At 36.4% G+C, this 22,168-nt stretch overlaps 1 protein-coding gene across 4 annotated transcripts in view; it reads right to left on the bottom strand.

Moving 5' to 3' along the window:
* Positions 1-661: 661 nt before the first annotated feature.
* LOC145665300 (nuclear factor NF-kappa-B p100 subunit-like) overlaps positions 662-22,168 on the bottom strand; it is a 441,938-nt gene continuing 420,431 nt past the window's right edge. For all 4 annotated transcript variants that reach the window (XM_081732596.1, XM_081732599.1, XM_081732606.1 and 1 more), the window contains 5 exons: positions 19,437-19,541; positions 17,298-17,495; positions 16,753-16,852; positions 12,199-12,356; positions 662-7,412 (listed from right to left, as the gene is read on the bottom strand). In XM_081732596.1, coding sequence (XP_081588722.1) covers positions 7,287-7,412; positions 12,199-12,356; positions 16,753-16,852; positions 17,298-17,495; positions 19,437-19,541 — 687 coding nt within the window. In that variant the 3' untranslated portion in view covers positions 662-7,286. The remainder of the gene's footprint in view (positions 7,413-12,198; positions 12,357-16,752; positions 16,853-17,297; positions 17,496-19,436; positions 19,542-22,168) is intronic.

Raw genomic sequence — 22,168 nt, forward strand, 5'->3', positions numbered from 1 at the left:
TACAAATAAAAAATATATTTTTAAAAGATTTTTTTAGAATACATTTTTTTACATGGAATGAATGGTATGAACAGCCATATATGGGAAAAATAGTATTTTAAAAATACATACAGACACATACACATTAGATATTGATCACTGGCCTGTTAATCGGATGCTTAAATTATGTTCAGGACAAGACAGAATTATATCTGAAGTTAGTATTGAAAACTATTTCTTAAAAAAACTTAAAATATATTTCTAATCAGCCGGAGTTATTTTCATTGACAGAAGCTACAGAACATAACTGCAGACATCGGATAAGTACGTTTCTAATTCGAAAACCTTTTCTTTTCCAGAAGATGCAAGGAAATAAGTTTCATTACTGAACTAAAAACAAACACTATTCGGACTTTAAAACTCTGTTACACAGGGTGTTTCAAAACAACACCGACAACGTTTGGGAGATGATTCCTGGCACCAAGATAAGAGAAAAAGTATAGACCAACCTGGGTGCAGAAATTTATCATTTCGGAATTATAGGCTGCCGAATATATGATAAAATGAACTCCATAGCTCCAATACTATGGGACCTTCCGTACTCGGGTCAAGACGTCACTTAGGAACTAGTATGTGCGCTAACCAAAAATACGTTTCAGAATCCTGCGGTATTCACACAACATTTTTAAGAGAGAGTTTGGCCACAGGCATATAATTTGAAGTACTCACCAACTACCTGTACAGACGTTTTCGGTTGCCTATAACCCCGAAATAACAGATTTCTGCATCCAAGTTGGTCTATACTTTTTGTCTTATCTTGGTATTACGAATCATCTCCCAAACGTTGTCGGTGGTGTTTTGAAACACCCTGTATATATATGCATACATTTGTATTTGGGTAACTCTAGAACTTCATTTCGAGAACGTGGCTTATTTACCATTATTAATCAGTAATATTTATATCACTTTATCTGATTTTCATGGAATTTTTCTCTCGACTTTCAGGCGCAAGTGAAGCAATGCTATTCTTGTGGTCTGTTCCATAGTTTCGGCGTCAAAAGGTTAAAAACAAACCTGTAAGCCATTTAAAACTAGAACGAACATACGAATACAAGAAACATAAATGTATTTTTTATCATATCCTTTAGAAGATGTGACTATGAATACAGTAGCCACAAAAAAAAAAGGTTGTAATGTACAAATCAAAATTAATGTGTAAGGCTAATACACTTCCCTTCACCTCATTTGCCTGTGGACTATCCTACTTCAGTGACCTTAATATCATCATTCAACAATGTACAAGTGCTATTCACAACAATAGTTTTGTCTCCATCTTTCTACAACGTCTTAGTAACTACTTTTCCTCTAATAGTAACATTTCTTTGTTAAATTTATTCTGTACAATTTATTATAATTTTCTATTTATATACATATAGAATTCAGTTAGTAATACATGTTGATCTACATACCGTATTTAAATAAATATCATAGCAAAATATATTACTATTACGTAGATCAGTGATCGCCAAACCGTCGAACGCGAGCTACTAGTAGCTCGCGGGGACATTTTCGTAGATCGTGTTAACGTTCCGGTTGGGTAACCTTGATTTCTCCACTGAGCTGTTGCTAACGACAGGGGGCGCTGACGACAACTGTTTGTTTCTCCCGCGCAATTGCCATTGTCAGCCTTACCTCACAGTTGATTGTATACGCGTGGGGTTGAGTTTGTCGTCTGTATATTAGTCATTTGTTAACTTACATAGTTTGATTTTATATTTACTAGAATTGTAAGTTTATAGGCAAAGGCAAGAAACAAATGTAAATATATTTTTTCTTTTTGGTAAGGTTTTGGTAGTTTGTTTCGTTGGTAGCTCTCAGTAGTATTTAACCCTAAGTACTCGCGCGGATTGTTCACAGACCCCAAACAGATAAATTTTGTGTTGCTAGCCAGAAGTCCTCATGAAAAAAATATTTTAAAATGTCTCAAAACGAGTACAAAAAATCTAATTGCAGCAAATACTTTTAAAAACATGTATAGAGTTTTAACAAAAGAGACATTGACCAAAGCTTAAAACCCACTTTATTTTAAATTATAATTTATAACTGTTTCGGATATCTAGCATATCCTTCTTCAGACACTATCGAAATTAATGAAAATACAGTGTCTGAAGAAGGATATGCTAGATATCCGAAACAGTTACAAATTATAATTTAAAATAAAGTAGGTTTTAAGCTTTGGTCAGTGTCTCTTTTGTTAAAACAATCAATCCAAAGCCATGAATAGTCTTACTATGTATAGAGTTATGTTACATTGCCTTAATTATTAAAAATATATATTTTTTATTGTAAAAAAAACTAATATCAATTTGGGGGTCTATTGGACCCCCGCGCGAGTACTACTGTCACAAGAAAGGACGCGAGTACTTACGGGTTAAAAACGGTATGGTAGCTCACGGGCTTCGTAAGTTTGGCGACCACTGACGTAGAAGAAATAAACAAAATTTAAGCACAGTGGAAACATTATTTCTTATCACAAAGCTTTCAACAAATAGGTAAACAAAATTACAAAATCACAGGAACTAAAATACAATTTGAAACTAATACATTAACGTTTTTTTTTTCGTCCAGAAATGTTTATTTTCGACGTAACTTCCAATAAATGTTTACAATCCATCTAACCTCGATTATGTTGTAATTTTAACATACCTCTGACTTAGCATTAGATTGCTACGATATACTTGCGGTCTCAAGACTTACGAAAGAATGCTTTTCTTTTCTAAGACAATCAATAAATTTTTGCCCTCCTCGCCAATCTAATGGCTAGCGCGTTCGCCTTTGGTGGTCCAGGGTTCGATTCCCGATGAGAGAGCAAAAAGAAGAAAACTTCACGATCATTCATTTTTATGAATCATCTGTCTTTTAGCCTAAAAGACATAATCGTGGGACGTTAAACTAAAATAATTTGCATTTTAAAAGAAATTAAGATCTTTCTTTTCATTTTCTCGTTCGTCTACGTTGAAAACAATTTACACAATGTGTGTGTATTTCTTGAAATGAAATCTTACGCTTTACGTTCCACAGTTATCCCGGCTAGGCTAGAGGAAACAATGGTCATGATAAATAAATGAAATGGTCGAATGAAAAAGTGGGAGAACCTCGAGAAGACTCACGCACACGGTGTTTTGTCCACCACAAAGCTCTTTTGGCGCGAGCTGGGATCGAAATTGAGGCAAACGCTCTACCACTGAGCCACCGCTGCCCTGTATTTCTTGAAGAACGTAACAGTGGAAGTGGCACTAAATATTAAATATTTTTGAAACACATATTTAGCACATATACTAGTGTTCCTCTAAATAGGGAAAGAAGTAACACTGGAATGCATTCTGCTTTTATACCCGAGAATTCTGTTCTTTCTGAAGAAATTTTCTCAACAACTAGTGATTTTCCAAATTTGATAACAGCAAGGTTTGTCAAATTGATAATTTGTATGATTATATATATATATATATATATATATATATATCGGGTGTTCTAAAAATAGCGCCTACAGACAACGGAGTGCTATTCTGCAGGCCTCCCCTCCCCCCCCAAAAAAATATTACATACTGGTATATCCTCCGGGGCCTTCTTCAGCCGCTATAGGGAATAAGAAGTTTCACTATGTGGCAACATCGCATATTAACTTGGAACCATTACTATTGCTCTACGAATTCATCAAGCGAATAAGTGGTGCTAGTATCAACGTGTATCGACTTTAACCGATATTAGGAAATAATCGATGTAACTACTTGTTGGAATAGTAGATCTACTCTCTGGTTCTTTATCTGCGACGTTGAAATATAGTGCAATTCGTATCTATAGGCGAAGACCTGAAAGGTATAAAATTATATATATCCAGAAATACCAAGTGCTCAATGTCGTATGAATTTTCGATTCATTAAGATTCTTGGAAAACTAGTAGTACAAATACCATTAAAATTGAAATATTTCGAGCCATCTATTCAAATATCGAATATTGCAGTGATGTTTTTTTACAACATTAGTAAGTACGTACAAAAACAGCAGTTAGAGATGAGGCACATACACTTAACGTGGCAAATTAAAAGTTGATTTATAAGTTGATTATTACCTTAACTTGTTCCTATTTACTTCGGGAAGTTATCTTCCGTTTTCATAAGGAAATAAAAAAAATTAAAAAGAAGAATTTTTCCACAAATAATGTTTTAATTTTACTTACACACTAAGATACTGTGATTGAAAATTTTGAGATTATTGTATACATAAAACTGACCCAAATCAATGATTGCTCTCAACAGAAGTCACAACAGTAAAAATTACATGCTAAAGGAAATCTTTTTAAAAGTTTTACGTCCCACAGTTATGGCGGCTAAGCTAAAGGAGACGGTAATGATGAGAAATTAAGAAAATAGTGGAATGAAGAAAGTGGGAGAAAACGAGAGAACCCCGAGAAAACCCACGCACATGGTGTTTATCTACAACAAAGTTCACTTGACGCGAGCTAGGATTGAACCAAAGACTCCATGCACCAGATGTGAACGCTTTACCATTGAGCCACTGCGGCCCCACTACATGCTAAAGAAACAAACCTCACCTAATGTCCTAATGATAACAAGAATTAGAGCATTAGTTTTCACCCACCCCTTGATCTGAAGCAAGGGGTGGATTGCAATTTTTACTAATGTGACCTCAAGTGCCACCACCACTGTTGACAAGCTGTATAAAGACATTCTTATCAAGCCTTACACATCATATACTCTATTTATATGTTAATTTCATGAAAATTATGTTAATTCACATTACACTTTATTAGTATCTACGTTCATTACATACAGAAAGAAATGTATCTTGCGTACTGGAACGTTCTCTGTTTTTGAGCAACAATAATAGATAATTTGAGATCTCATATTCATTACACAAATAAACGGAATTACAAAACAATCATTATAATAGAAACGTGAGCGGTTTCCAGATCCATTAAATTACATTGTATTATCATTCTGTATTACATATTACGAATTCATATACAATTCGTTTTTTTTTTTTTTTTTGTTTTTTTTTTTTTAACATTTTTGTGGAATACAGCATTTTCCACTAAGGTATTTCCGCACAGATGTATCCTGGGACTTGATTATTTAGTGAATATTCAATCTATGCTGGTAAAATTAGAACTATCCCATATTTGAATATTCAAACAAATAATAATTAATTTAAAAAAACAAATAATGAGGCTGGACTAGTCATACAGGGAGTTCATCTCGCACACTGTTAACAAAACAAGCTAGCCGACATGACTTACTTGAATGAGATATTACTAATATCTGCGAATAACTTTTGTTTCATCTATCAATTAATACCAGAATGGAGGTGACCACCAGAGTTGAGCTCTGAGAGGCAGCACGTGAAAGTAATAGTATTGCATCACGTGCAATCTTGTAAGCAACCTGGCTTACTTATTTCTCTACAACAATGTGTGTTAGTAACACGTAGGCGGAAAATATTTAACATGTAAGTAACATGCTTACTTGTGCAAACAGTTGCTTATAGATGCAGAAAATAGACATATGAATGACTGGACCATAAAATATTATTATTTGTGCTTGTGAAGTAGTTACGATTTTGATGTATTTGATAGTGGAGATATTCAAAAAGGAGATTACAACATTCTATGAGATCAAATATATTTATCATTGGATGGGAGACAAAGAGGTTTACGCATAATTACTTTATGTTCTACAGTGTCTACGACTGCTGCCATACTGTGGTAGTCAATTCTGAATTTCGGCTTTCATAATATATTTTATGATAAGCCATTGTATTAAAAGTAAGTGACAATATACAGTCATAAAGTTTTCCCGAAGATGTGACAATATTTAAGATGATAGTTTGGTGTCTTGGACTGAAAAAACAACCCAAGAAGTTTTACTTTTGCTTGGGGATAACAGTACATGCAATTTCAGACAGAAGTGGATGGCCGCGCATTTCTGAGGAAGTTTGTACATTTCAACCGACTATTCATAAGCTCTGTTAAGCCATTCCCGTAACAATCCTCTCTACAGTCAGATATTTAACCTCTGCATCCAAGTTGCAGAAATATAGTACCGTAAAAACTAGTGCATCCGAAAAGCCGATTCGCCATAAGGGCAATAACCATATGTAAGACTTTTTCAATATTTAACCGAATTAGAATCGAACTTAAGTGCATTACAAATACAAGCACTTTATTTGAGCCTCCTTAGCACAATGGTATTAACTCGAGATTTTTCCAATACTACAAAACAATTTGGTAAGTTCTTAGCGTTATTTCTGATTTAATTCAACATTACACAGTACTTTTGACTCACGAATAAGGTCAAGTTTCATATCGGAAAATTATACTGGGTGTTTCAAAACAATACCGACAACATTTGGGAGGTGATTCCTGACATCAAGGTAAGGCAAAACGTATGGACCAATTTGGGTGCATAATTGCCTCTTTTCGGAGTTATAGGCTGCCGAAAACATGAAAGAAATGAACTTTAAAGGGTCCATAGCTCCAAAACTATACGGCCTACCGTAGTTGGGTCAAGACTTTACTAAGAAATTAGTATGTACCCTATCACAATATCCATGTATTAGAATCCTTGGTACTTTTGCAACAATTTTTATAGAGGATTTAGTGAGTACTTCAAATGAATATGCCCGTAGCCAAACTCCCTCTATAAAAATTGTTGTATCAGTACTGCAGGATTCTGAAACATGCATTTTTTGGATGGCGCACATATTAGTTCCTACGGTAGGTTCCATAGTTTTGGAGCTATGGACCTTTAAAGTTCATTTTTTCATGTTTTCGGCAGCCTATTACACCGAAAGGAAGTATTTGTGCACCTAAGTTGGTCTATACTTTTGGTAGTTATTCTTGCACAGACCATGGGAATATAATTAAAGCTTAGAGATAAGACAGAGAGACATTACATAACAAAGTTCTCACCGACATTGTAAGCAGAACTGTATAAAATATCTACTTGGTTGTATAAGAATAAAAACTGAACCGTTAGATACAGTGTCTTTCATCATTGTGATCCATTTCAATGTTACATATGTATATACACACAATTTATTTCTCTTTAAAGCCTTATATAAAATGCTTGCCATTTTTGCTCCCTGATTGTTTACTTTTAAAACAAACCTAATTCTACAAACAAGTAATATTTTAGCATAATTTATGGCATATTTACATTTGTGTAATATTAACAATGCTGCGTGGACTGTTCCTGAAGGCACTGACAGGTGTCTCTGTTCCTCCATTTTCACACAGAGTCTTTCACACTGGCCAGCCTTTTCGCTAGCATTTCGTCTATAATGCCCACAGCCTCATGTTCATCCAACGCCTCCAAAAGGCTCCTCACGCTAGTTACAGAGATTTGCTCATGAACCTGAAAAGATATTAATGATATTACGTAAACAAAGTAAATAGGTACAAATTCATGCATATGTAAATATAAGCTTGCTGATTTTATATATATAGGGGTTTACAAAAATCTGTCATAATAATTTGGGAAGAGATTCTTCACATCAAAATAAGAAAAAAAGTTCATATGGACATGTGGTCGGAAGTGCATAGTTTCGTAATTATAGGGCGCCGAAAATGTATTTTTTTTTTAAATTTAAAGGTCCATAGTTCCACTACTATAGGACCGATCGTAGTCGGGTCAAGACATTACTGAGGAACTAGTATGTCAACTATCAAAATATCCATCTTTCAGAACCTCCTGTACCTGCACAATCGTTTTTAGAAAGGTGTTTTGAAGTACTTGATCATCCCGCACCTACCTCTAAAAATTGGTGTGCAAGTACTGGAGCATTCTTGAACAAGGATATTTGGATAGTTCACATACCAGTTCCTCAGTGATGTCTTGACTCGACTACGATAGATCCTATAGTAGTGAAGCTATGAACTTCAAAAGTTCACTTGTTTCACGTTTTCGGCACCCTATAACTCCGAAACTATCACCTTTTGGGCACAGGTCTATATGAACTTTTTTTTTTCTTATTTTGATGTAGGAATATGTTTCCAAAATATTGAGACAAATTTTTTGTAACACCCTGTATACATATATATATTTATGGCATACTTTCTGGTATTACAAGATTAACATTACTGGTAACCCAACACAAATTTGTATGTTTTCAAATAGTACTATGTCACGTTCTTCATATTTCAAATCTACATGTAAAATTAAAACATGACACTTATCATGCAGTGTTGCAAATTAAAGACAGTACAATATTACAAACATCAAAATTTTGGTGGCCTTTATAGCATTAATTACACAAATGAGACAGACGGGGCAATGCACATCCCAAGTACTTTAGTGTCCAATACTATGATCATGATATGATGGATTTCGAACAAGTAGAAACAAAAAGTTAGAATGGACTGAAAAACTTACTTTTCTTTCAAAAGCATTTATTTTAGAAAACTGCTTAGATAAGTACCTCGTCCATTTACATAGAGTGTTTTCAGTAGATGTGAAGATCACAATGCCGTTTACAGCAATTTCATATCTCAAATCGTTCTGGAGATGTGATAAAAACTGTAAGGTTTGCAACACTGATTAAATTTTTGTTATTCCGAGAACTTATTATAATTACACTAACCAAACAGAATTGCTGTAATGTTACCGAAGTAGAAAATTTCCACAAATACGCAATTTTAAGCAATATATCAATTTTATCAATCTTTTCATATCTTTCGAACAGTTTGAGATATCAAATTGGTGTAAACGGCATCATTATCTTTATGTTTATTCAAAACCATCTACATAACTAGATGTGGTTATTTATCGAAGGACATTTTTTAAATAAAGTCAAAATTTTCAGTTCATTATAACTTTGTTTCTACTTGTTCCAAATACATAATATGATGATCATAGTATTCGACATTATAGTACAGGGTGTTTATAAAAGAACTCCGGGGTTTTAAAAATTCATATCTTATTAACGATAAAAGAGAGCAAAATTTAGTTAATTTCTCTGAAACAACTAGCTCAAAAAGTTTTAGTCATACTAATTGGAAATGTTTTTATCAACAGGTGGCAGCGCTGCGGAGCGTTGACCTTGAAACGACGTAGCGGCTGCGGTAGTCAGTGAATCAGTACCGTGCCGTGTGGATAGTCAATTGCGTGGCAACCGTCCCCCCAGACATGCTGGCCAGGACATGGCAAGAGACAGAGTACCGTTACGATGTGTGCCGTGCCACTCACGGAGCTCATATTGAACTTTATTAAATTGTTAAAAAAAAATTGAAAATGTAAGCTTTCCAATCATGTATAACACATGTATGTACGTTTTTTACTTAATTAAAATATTTTGCCTCAAAACCCCGGAGTTCTTTTATAGACACACTGTACTTTGGATATGCATTTCCCTGTCCATCTCACCTGTGTTATTACTGTTGTAGAACTCTCCAAAATTTGGTTGTTTTTCGATGTTGATGATACTGCAGCGTTACGATTAGGATTAGGAATTAGATTTCTAGGCTTTCGGCATCTCAGGTATGTTAGCCCGTCACACATATGAGAGATGAAGTCCCTCGGCGATCACACTGCCCAGGGAATTGGAAAGGAAGGAAGTTAAGCGGCCTGGGACCTTTAGGTTATGTACACTCATGTCCAAAATTATTGTCGCATGTCTATAACTGTCTTCTTGTAAGAATATAATTTGATAATGATTTTGCAGGGTACTTTTAATACTGATACTATGTGTATAATCGGGAAATGTATATTTGTGGTAAATTTCATAGGAAAAGGATTATAAACACGAAAATTAGAATGAGTAAAACAAAATGTTGCTAAATGGACAAGAAAGTTTTATTTTCGTTTTATTGTTCCTATTTACTGTGCTTTTGACATAAAATTTGCCACATACATGTCTTTGCCGATTATACACATATTAACATTATAAGAAATAACGGGCGAATTTGTTATCAAATTATATCCCTGCAAGAACATTTTATAGATATGCGACAATAATTTTGGACATGAGTGTACCATCCCGGCATTTGCCTGATGTGAATTAGGTAAACCCAAGAAAAACTTCATTCAGCATGGCGGGCCTGAAAAAGCTGTCACACTTTTTCGACCACGTGTACCCATTGTGAATCGAATCCACGACCGCTCACACCAAAGGGAAAAGCGTTAGCTTCTTCGCTACGCAGGGCCACTACTGTAGCGATTTTTAGTTTGGAACAGTGCATGACAAGTATGATGTTATGTGTTTTCCTTTTACATGTGGATTTGAAATCTGTAATAACCTGACGTGGTGCCATCTAAAAAAGATACAACTTTACATTTCTCACCTTCATATGAAATTACAGTCCATACTTGATTTATTTATATTTGGTCTAGGAATTAATTCGTGCGGGTGGACAAGAGATGGCGCAACGAACGGAGCGTCCCACAGTTCCGTGTATCCACACATGTATTGCAAACCCCTGTCATCGCGTATCGTTCGTAGTATAGGGCAGTGGATTAAAGCGTCAACAACACCAGTTTGTAGTTAAGTGAACATGGCGCAATTTGTGCCTGATAAAGTGTTTTTGCGGGGTGTCCTGCTGCATTACTTTAACATGCAGAAAAGTGCGACTGAAAGTCATCGTATTTTGGTGGAAGTGTATGGTGACCATGCTCTAGCTGAGCAAACGTGTCAGAAGTGGTTTGCACGGTTCAGAAGTGGTGATTTCGGCTTGGCAGACCAAGAGCGAGCTGGACAGCCAAAAAAATTTCAAGACGAAGAATTGACAGCATTGCTCGAGCAGGATTCGTGTCAAACGCAGGAACAACTTGCAGCAGCATTAGGCGTTGATCAAACAACAGTCTCCAAACGCTTGAAAGCCATGGGAATGATTCAAAAGATGTCACATTGGGTTCCACATGAATTGAAAGACAGAGACGTTGAAAGACGAAAAACCATTTGCGAATTGCTGCTTCAACGACAGAGCAGAAAGGGGTTTCTGCATCGAATTATTACGGGTGATGAGAAGTGGATCCATTACGAGAACCCTAAACGAAAAAAGGCCTGGGTAAAACCAGGTGAACCAGGTCCATCACAACCAAAACGAGATATTCACTGTGCAAAGGTTATGCTGTGCATATGGTGGGATATGAAAGGTGTGGTGTACTATGAGCTGCTGCAACCGGGTGAAACTATGAATGGAGAACGTTATCGACGACAATTAATGCGTTTGAAGCAAGCTCTGGCCAGAACACGACCAGAATGGGAGAACAGACATGATAAACTTATTGTTCAACATGATAACGTTCGCCCACATGTCGCAAAACCGGTCAAAACCTATTTAGAAAATGTCGGATGGGAAGTTTTACCCCACCCGCCGTATTCACCAGACGTTGCTCCTTCGGACTACTACTTGTTCGATTGCATGAACAACGATTTGATTGGACAGCGGTTTACTTCTTCAGAAGATATCGAAACATGGGTCTCTGACTGGATCGCTTCCAAGGATGAGGACTTCTTTTGCCACGGAATCCGTACATTGCCTGACAGATGGGCGAAAGTGGTGGCTAGCGATGGACAATATTTTTCTTAAGGTATTTATGTATTTTGTGTTTGTACTACAGCTTCAATGTGTGCGTACCAACCGCACGAATTAATTCCTAGACCAAATATATAAATCTTAAGTTAACATTAGGTAAGTAGTTCGTTCTATAGTATACTTGTATTTGCTGTTTGACAAAAAGCTTTTATCTCTGAAGAAAAATTTTATTCCTAGAATGTACCTTCATAAAGAGGTAATGATAAATTGCAGAAACTATAACAAAGTTATTGTTGAAATATAGTTATTGCATTCTTCAGATATTGTCATATTTCTCAGTTATACAGGGAGTTTCAAAACAACACCGACAACCCAATTACGGAAGGTTCCATAGCTTTAGATCTATGGACCTTTAAAGTTCATTTTTTCATGTTTTCGGCAGCTTATAATCCCGAAAGGAAGCACTTGTGCACCTAGGTTGGTCTATAGTTTGTCTATAGTATCAGGAATCACCTCTCGAACGCGGTCGGTGTTGTTTTGAAACATCGTGTATATAATCCAAAGTGAATATCATAACTATACACTATCTTTCTTACTGTCGCCCTGTGCTTAAGTATGAAGTTCAACCCATATTATATAAGTAAAGGAGAGACGAGAGTGCTACTTACATCAATATATCCAAAAAGGCTCTTTGTAGGGCTTGCTGATGTAGTAAGCATATGAACCAAGAACCTGCAATCTAATAAATCAGCCAGGTACTCCCAACTCCTTGACGGCGGATCTAACACTGCTGCCAGCTTGTCAAGCGTCTCGGCGTCAAACAGACCTACCAAAAATTAGAAAGAAGAAGTATTAATAATAATTAGTACCAAAAAGTAATAATATTGATTTTTAGCTTCGTTCAGATACATCAACGACATTAAAGGAAATGAAATCTTTCAGTTTTACGTCCCACGCCTATGCCGCCTAGAATATAGGAGACGGTGATAATGAGAGATGAAAAAATGAAATGAAATCTTTCAGTTTTACGTCCCACGCTTATGCCGCCTAGAATATAGGAGACGGTGATAATGAGAGATGAAAAAATGAAATGAAATCTTTCAGTTTTACGTCCCACGCTTATGCCGCCTAGAATATAGGAGACGGTGATAATGAGAGATGAAAAAATGAAATGAAATCTTTCAGTTTTACGTCCCACGCTTATGCCGCCTAGAATATAGGAGACGGTGATAATGAGAGATGAAAAAATGAAATGAAATCTTTCAGTTTTACGTCCCACGCTTATGCCGCCTAGAATATAGGAGACGGTGATGATGAGGAATGAATGAAATTGTGGAATGAAGAAAGTAGGAGGAAACGGGAGAACCTCGAGAAAACCCACGCACACGGTGTCTGTCTACCACCAAGTACCCCATGCACTAGAGGTGAACACTCTACCACTGAGCCATTCCAGCTTCATATTATGGAACAAATTGATACTAAAACTCACAAGTGAATATCCATTTTTTTTTCTTATGCAAATTGAAATTAGAATAATTTTGATTATAAAAATAACTTGTACTAGATTCATTTCTAGGTAACACAAAACGTATCTAGTTGTTATGATCTGGTAAACGGAAAAGCTAGAAAGAGTATTTAAGATTTCCGAAACGAACGAGAGCTCAACCTTTGGAGTTGGCAAGTCTCTAAGAGTTGAGCGACGCATAATTCTTTTAGTCCCCCTCTCTCTAAACCAGTGCCGTGCCTTGGGAGGAAAGGGGCGACAGCCCTGGGCGCCGAAGTAAGGGGGCGAAAAATTACGGAGGAAAAAGAAAAGAAAAAAAGGGAGAAAATGTTACTCATGTTAGGAAAATGCATATGCACATATACACTATAAAATGATAAGAAAAAAGTAATAAAAAGTGTTCAAAAGCAGGGTTTATTTTTGAAAAATTTTTTACTCTTCGCGCCAACCATAGTGGCGCTTCGGGGCTGGTCTGTTGACCTCACTCATATGTACTAGGGCGCCGTCGTATACTCTCGTCCCGGTCGTAATTTCCACGGCACGAAACTGCTGTAAACCCCCTGAACTTTCTCAACCAAACGCTTCTAATCTCCGTAACTTGCTGGAATCGTTTGTTTCTGAGATTTTGGAATTTACGTGTTAACTGCATCATATGAAGTTTCTAAAACAGCAATTACGTATGTGCCAGTACCTCCACTTTAAGAAGTTCAGTTTGAAAAAAATCAATATTTACTATCTGTACGTCCATCCGAGAGACTGGAAATCTTAAGAACTATCTGATACATTATCAGCAATTTTGGTCAAAATGGTGAAAGTCAAGTTGGTAATTGAGTTCGTCTATGGGGAATATCTACCCACCTACCCTAGTAGTAGTACTAATACTAATAATAGTATCAGTAATCGTAGTATATGTAGTATTACTAGTGGTGGTAGTAGTATCAGTGGTAGAATAAAGGTAAGAGTGTTATTTGCAATTACTGCTGTATACTCGGAAGTTTGTATGGACCACTGCCTCGGGACCACTAATTTCGTCTTACAGTAAGAATTTCCTCCTTTTAGTAGCATCCATAAATTCTATTTTTATTCGTTCTATCCATCTGAAATACCGCGAACAACATACTGAATGTACTGCAGAAGATTTCATAAAATTATGACCATTCAAACAAGCAAATTATTATTCACTGAAGCTAAAAATGATCTCAAATAGACGTTGTACGTATCTTTAAAAATACTTAATAGAAAAGTAACACCTGGTGATAGAGATATCTATTCGAATGTCTCTTACCTTCCCTGCTGATCTAGTAGCTAGAACGTGTGCCTTTGGTGCACGTGATTTCGTGTTTGATTCCTGGTGGAGAGGATGAGATTTTAATTGTACAATCATTCATTTTAATTAAGCATTTGATTTGACTTTATTTGATTTTCAGTTTAGGGTTCCGTTCAGCAGCGAGCTATATCAGATGTGGACCTATAGATTAACGTGGAATCCGAACCACATGAGCTCCCGCCGGGAACCGAACTCGGGTCTCCCACGTCAAAGACACGTAAGCTAACCGCTTAGCCACGAAGGAGCTTTTCATTTATCATCCGTCTCCTTTATCTTCAAGGGCAAAATCGTGGGACGTTAAACTAGAAAAAAAAAGTGTATATATATATGTATGTTTAATTTAGAATGTCCTTTATAACAGTGTTATTTCAAGTATTTCGAAAGTAAAGTGAAACCTGTCTATGTTGGCCACTACCTGTTCCATTGAAAAGTGGCCAACTTTCAGAAAATAAGTGTCATTGGTGTATTTTTATAATAGGATTTCTAGTATTACTTGACTGTAACATGTAATAAGCAATGGTACGATATCTACTTTTAAATAATATATATAGAGTAATCATAGTACAGTTATTAATAATAAATTTATTCATGGTGGTTCATTCGTTTTTGTTTTTTTCTAATATATTGTTTTTGGCACATACGCACTTTCTAAATTTGTAGTTAACTACCTCTTGTTAATGAGCTACAAGTGTTTACTTGCAGCAAAAGATGTTTTGAGAAGGGAGTTCATATCTCAAGACCTCCGCTACCTTTCGACAAGCCGTCAGGTGTCATAAACTCATTTATTCATCATTTTGGCAATATGCAGTTCAAGCAGTTTAACTCTCTTTTTAATTTAAAGGGACTAGCATATACTAGCAGACGACGTTTCTATGTGTGAGTGTGTGTGTGTTCTCACTCATCGGATGCATGTGGGCGGAGTGACCTTGATCAACACTTCTTCAGCCAATCACAGCTCTGTCTACTCTTACGTCACTTAACACGTGAAACCCACGCGAACAGCGAGAGCTGAAGAGATTTAGCGGGAGACAAACTACTTGGCGCCCAAGAGATGATTGTATAACAGCATATTCTACCCTGCTGCAACAAGACACTATGTAATCATATCTTGCCCTTAATCGAATCGAGTTAATTTTCACATTTTTTGGACACATCCATTATTATTTCTCTCTTAACGGTTATTTCCTAGTGTAAAGCTATGTAAGTATCAATATAATTAAAATTTCCCAAATCGATTGATGAGTATTTTCTGCGATTGTGCATGTCATCTCCCATGCCTCATGGCTGTCTATTTGAGTACATGGTGCAAAATCTATTTTTTTACTTATTATTTGTGTAATTTGTTAATTTTCGAAAATATGATGCTGAATCTTTTGTGTCTCTAAAAGTTGTACGTAGAATTTTTGCTTATGTGTAGTTGGCGTTGAAAGGAGCTTTCTTCGGATAACTTGTTTCATCGTCAACGCTCGAGCAAACGTCCTATTTACGACTATCAAATATAATGCTTGCTCTATCTGGATCACCATCCTATGGAGTAAACATTATACAGGTTCCAATAGTTGACAACTGAGATGGTTAGCTTTAACCTTGAAAATTCTCCGGAATTACTAAAGCTCCCACTGATGAAAGGAGACGATATAGCTAATGATTTTACCAGAATCGACAGGTTAAACAAATACGTACAACCATTTCCTGAATTTCTGTGCGTGTTTTTTCTTATTCACATCTTCCTTCACCAACCCTTTAAGAGGGTAGTGTTCTGGCCATTAACCTCCAAGAACAAATCGCGCGAATCCATGTTTCTTTGTGTCCAGTCACAAATACAGAACATCTGCCTCTCATATGGGAATACGAAAGAGTTAAGAAAAATAACAAAACGATATTTTGCGCGGCCAAGATCGCAGGTAAATTTATCATTATCAACAAATAGCAAACACTGCTTCAATGCGGCCAACTTCCATGATAGACAGGTGGCCAACGTACATAGTAATAAGTAACAAATGACTTATGAGAAAATGCAGGTTCAAGACGAACTAGGCCAAGATGAGCAGTTGGCCAACATAGAGAAGTAGCCAAGTTGACAGGTTTTATTGTATATTCTATGATGTTTTGGAAGAAGCCGAAGTGATATTGTCTCCTAACTTTTCACGAATCGCACACACAACCATGACAACTTTCATCGGAAACTTAACCACGGGAACTGAAAAGGCCACTTCAGAGGTAACTACTATAGCCTATGTTTAAGGAACCATTAAATCATTCGTCCGGTGAGGACAAACTTTCTGAAAAAATTGCTAGTCAGAGTCGCTGCTCCATTATTCGAACGAAACCATCTACGTAATACTATTTTGCACAGAAAATGATTATTTTTTTTCTTTTTTAGATTTGTACCTGTTTCTAGCATAGGGCTACTTCGCTCCTCCTTTACTTCTACGTCTTCAGGTACTTCGTTCTCTTTTGCAGGGATACTCTTCTGCAAGATTGCATACAACTGAAAGAAAAGAGAAAAACACGTTAACCCAGATAACGCTCTTTACATTTTATCATCATTATATACAGATTATGATCAAAATAATGGAAACACCTGTAGTTTACAACACTCAGATTTTAATGAAAAGTCATGTTGGCAAAGAAAAACTAAGATATTTTGTAGTGTCAAGTGATCGTCTGTAGTAGCGAGGAAAAAAAAGGAGGTGGGTGATGAAGCAAGCAGTTGATAACAAGATTAAAAATATTTTTGTGATAGCAGGCGATTCTGTCAATTAAAATGAGTTTATACCCTGCAGACTATGTTTAAAGAAAACAATAAATTGTAATAAGTGTAAACCAGAACGAAACTCAATAGAACTAACACTGGCGAAACAAATCATGACCCCCTTTGCTAACACCATTGAAGCAGCATGCTCCTCGTAACTGAAATAAAAACCTGAACTTACTTTTGGACTGCTTTGTGCTAATTCAAGAGGTGTTTCTCCTTCAAAGACTTCATCCCGCTCTAAAGATCCGCTGCCTTCCTCCTCTGTATCTTCCTCTTCCTCTTGCTTGATGTGAACAAGCTCTCCATCGTCGCTTCTCACCACCTGAACCAACGTGGACTTCGGCCTACGGGTGTGGTTTCTTAAAGTGGGATCAGCCTACGGAACGAAAACAACGTTTTAAAAAAAACTGACAGTTACAAGATATAATGTAGAGCGGAAGTAGAGAACCAAAGCGCTATTTCAACAACAGTACTACTAATGGAGAAAAATATATGCATATCATAGATGTATTGTGAAATGTTACGTTTAGTGTACCTAACAGGAAACGACACACGCTTCAGTATGTGGGTCACACTAATCCTAATAATAAACAGTTACGCTACAGATGTCACTACCTGCGCTATCAGTTGCTTATATAACTGGTTGGTGGGCAAACTTATTTAAAAAAAGCTTTAAATAATAAAAAATGAAATATCACATTTTAACGTCCCACGATTATGTCCTTTAGGCTAAGGGAGACAGATGATTATGTCCTTTAGACTAAGGAAAACAGATGATTATGTCCTTTAGGCTAAGGGAGACAGATGATTATGTCTTTTAGGCTAAGAGAGACAGATGATTATGTCCTTTAGGCTAAGGGAGACAGATGAGTATGTCCTTTAGACTAAGGAAGACAGATGATTATGTCCTTTAGGCTAAGGGAGACAGATGATTAAGGCAAGTGAATGATAATGGAAGAATTAGCGGAATGAGAATCTGACGGAAACGGAAGTATCTCGAGAAAACTTACGGACAAGATGTTGTCGACGATAAACTTACTTGCCGGGATCGAACCAGGGACCTCACGCACCACTAGTATAGCCACTGTGCCCACTCTTTAAATGTAACCAATTAGAGATTTTAATTATGCACGATTTTAGCCTATAGCGTAGACAGGACCCAAGACTTGGGTGGAATAACTAACTTTGAATACAGACAACAATTTTACAAACAACTAACTTTGAATGTAGACAATTTTATAAACAGTGCCTACGTGGCTAACGCATGCATTTTCTGTACGCATGGTTATGGATTCGATTTCCGGTTAGGGTGTTTGTCGGTACAAATCCGACTAGTGATTTCGACCCCACTATAACCAGAAGGTCCCCAGAACGTTAAAAAAAAAAAGAAAAAAAAATCTCAAGGTTCAGTTTATCGGGGGAACACGACAGATCTGAACATGAACGTGACACGAAAGGAATGTGAAAATATGAAAACTATGGCGTCACTCCTAGAGGAGGCAACCTTCCATCTGGAATTTGTCTGCATCTCGCGTGAAATTCAACTTGAAAGTGGGCAAATGTACAGATTATGGGATTGATTTCAAATGATACGAACCACGTTATGTCTTCAAAATTTATCACGTAAACGGCAATATTATCGGATCGAATCCATCTATGTAATTTTGCTAGCTGAATGCCCGTTCCTCGTACGGGCCTAATAGTAAGTTTGTGGGAAATATTTGAAAGATGTATAGGAACCCTCTTTCTCTCTTCTTTCAATCAAAATGGAATGGTGAGAAATCAGCTCAAACTAGTTTCCATTGTCTAACAGCTTTTGTGTGATTTCCTCTTCCTTTGAAGTTTTAAGTATGTCATAAGATATAGCATCCTAGTTTTCTTTCTAAGTTCGTTATTATTACGCTGGCACTATGTGGTTTACATTGAAAGTACATGTTAGAAACAACAGAAAATAGTTTATGACATGTAACGGGTAATATTTATTTATATGTAATAATAAATTCATTGATGCGATATGGAATATTCTATTGTTAGCATAAATTTTGAGCTTCTGCTAACCATACGTATTTTAATAGAAGAAGAAGACGTGGTGGTGGTGGTAGTAGTAGTGGTGGTGGTAGTAGCAGTAGTAGTAGTAGTAGTAGTAGTAGAAGAAGAAGAAGAAGAAGAAGAAGAAGAAGAAGAAGAAATAGTTTGGAATAGGACTGACTGTTTTTATACCAATCGGTTCAGCCGTTATGCGATCACAATCAAAATTACATTAATTTTATTACTTAATTTCTATACTGCTATAGAAAGTGGCAATACTTGAACCTACCTTCGCCTTGAGAAGTATCTCGCATAGTTCAGGGCTCATAACTGCACATGCAATGTGTAATGCTGAATTCCCAGACAGATTCTGGTGGTTGACATTGATGTTCGTCTGCAACAAATAAGATGTTTTTATTAATATACTTGGTACCTGTCAAAATACAATAAAAACATAACGCCAGTTCAGAAAGAATAATGCAATTTTAACAATGTTTTAATACAAAAGTGGTATTTTCCAGAATATTGTTACACGGAACTTGTTTCTAAACGAATCAGAGTGAAATAAGTACTAGAGCGGGGATCGTATCTAGCTTTCCAGCTTATCATGCCGATGTATTACGTAACTATATGCTTCCTGACTACCAGCACACTTTAATTCCTGAGGTCGTGTTTGGCCATTCAGACAATACACAGTGAGATTAATTCTCAGACAATTATTGAGCCAAATACTTGAACGAATAAACTATTATCGAGTTCTGAATATTTAGTGTTAATTACTTTACAGCACTGTGGGCCAGGACAATATATGAATGGACTTGGGAACCATTTTCGTTCCCCTTCCTCTCCTCCCCAACATGCACACACACACACACTTGAGCTGTTGGCTCGCTGAATGTGCGTGTGTCATACACTTTTTGAATTGCTCTTCTATTTTGTGCATCGTGCTTCCTCTTTCATGTGTCTACGCCAAATAAGCCTTGAGCTATGAACACTTGAATGTAACTGTATGAAATCTGCATTTTTCTAAAACTCGACCAGGTAGCAATCGCTTTGTCTTTCAGGATGGGCCCGGTAACCAAAACGCTAAGGAAAATATTTTCCCGGTTGACATTCAAGTCTCGATTCAGGTACATTATGATGGCCAATTACACTCTTCAGCATTGAGATAAGAAAAGAAACATATCATACTTTTGTGCGCGGGACGCCATTTGGCCATCACTGTTATACAGCATTATGTACAGCTTTTTATCCATTTTGTTCTTATAATTCAGTGTCTGAAAACATATTACGAACCCATAGGTTCAATGCTCCATTCACAAAAGTTCTCCAATGACTATCCTCCTTAGCCATCTGGATTCAGTTTTTCTTTGTATTCCTATTTCTCTGAGATCCATCTTAACATTGTCCTTCCATCTGTGTCTAGGTCCTCCTAATGGTCTCTTTTCGCTTGTGTTTCCAGTTAACGTTTTGATATTTAATTCTGGCTACATGTCCTGCCCACCTAAACCTGCTAGATTTGATGACTAACAAATGTTTGATAAACGGTATAAAATATGAAGTTCCTCGTTATGAAATTGCCGCCATTCCTGATTCCCGTTCTTCTTAGGCCTCAGGATTTTATTCTTAAATACTTTTCAGCCTACAATCGTCCCATAAAGCAAGTGACCATGTTTCGTAACCATACAACACAACAGGTATAATTATCGTTTTATATATTTTAAGTTTCTAATTCTTAAAGAGTTCGAAGTGAATAATAATATGAATTTCCTGCTTTCAGTCGACATTTTGTTTCTTCGTAGATATAGTTTTGGCCTTTTAATGTTGAACCTAGATATTTGAAAGTATCCACTTTGTCGAAAGTTATATTTGATATTTTGACATATTCATATTTGCAGTATTATGGTTACGGCGAACTTCCGCATTTATTGTTAAACCCATGTCCCAGTAGGCGTTTAATAAACCCTCCATTTCTTTCTATTTTCCCCTATCAGATTTACTACATCATCAGCATACGCCATGACCTGGTGAGTACCATTCCGCTCCTGACCCTGGCTTCTATCTTTAATTTTCGTAATAGTGTATTCTAGAGCAAAATTAGGTAATAATTGCGACAGCGCTTCTCCATGTTTCAGGCCATTATCGACGTGAAAGTTCGTGGACAAGTATTTCTCTACTCGGCCTTTACTTTGAGTTTCATTTAAACACATCTTAATTAATATAACTAGGTTTTCTAGTATACCAAATTTGGTAAGAATGATATACAATGTTTCTCTCCTAACCGAGTAATAGACCTTTCTGAAATAATGTGCCGGGGTATTATATTCCCATTTCTTTTCGAATATTTAACGAGTGGTGAATATATGTTCAATAGTTGATCGATTTCGCCTATATCTGCACTTATAATACTAATAAATAATAGCAATAGAAACAAATCCCAGCTATCTCACGATGGTAAGCCAACACGAAGCTCTATTTTCACATCAAGAAACATTGTTAACACAAATACGGGAACATATTTATATCAGACTACCAGGATACCCATTCTTCGCACGGGGAGAATACGTTTCATTTTAGACATAAAAGGGTGAATTTGGATTTAAACGGCATCGGAAGTGTCACTGTTCGTCTCAGCGATCCCCGAAAACTATGTATTCAACACTAATATTGGTTATTTTCGATCATTTTTTAATCTCCCCCCCCCCCCCTAAGTTGAATCATCAAAGTGAAATGCTTAAAACTATCCTTGACTAGAACCTCATCTATGTTGAAAATTTGATCGAGATCGGTCCGGTGGTTCAAGAGAAATGAAATCACAAACATAATCACTTTCATTTATATATATAAAAGGTCAGTTTAAAGAAGAGCGTCACCAACAGATGGCAGCACCTATCCCCTAGCTTCCATTATATTACGTGGAAACGATAACATTCACAATAAATGGATCAATTTCAACATATGAATATTCAAACTTTGTCCAAAAACAAGTTGAATCGATATTTAGAGATTATCTCCGTGCAC

This window comes from Thermobia domestica, chromosome 1 (assembly GCF_964235325.1).
Source record: "Thermobia domestica chromosome 1, izTheDome1.hap1.1, whole genome shotgun sequence".
Classification (NCBI taxonomy): Eukaryota; Metazoa; Arthropoda; class Insecta; order Zygentoma; family Lepismatidae; genus Thermobia; species Thermobia domestica.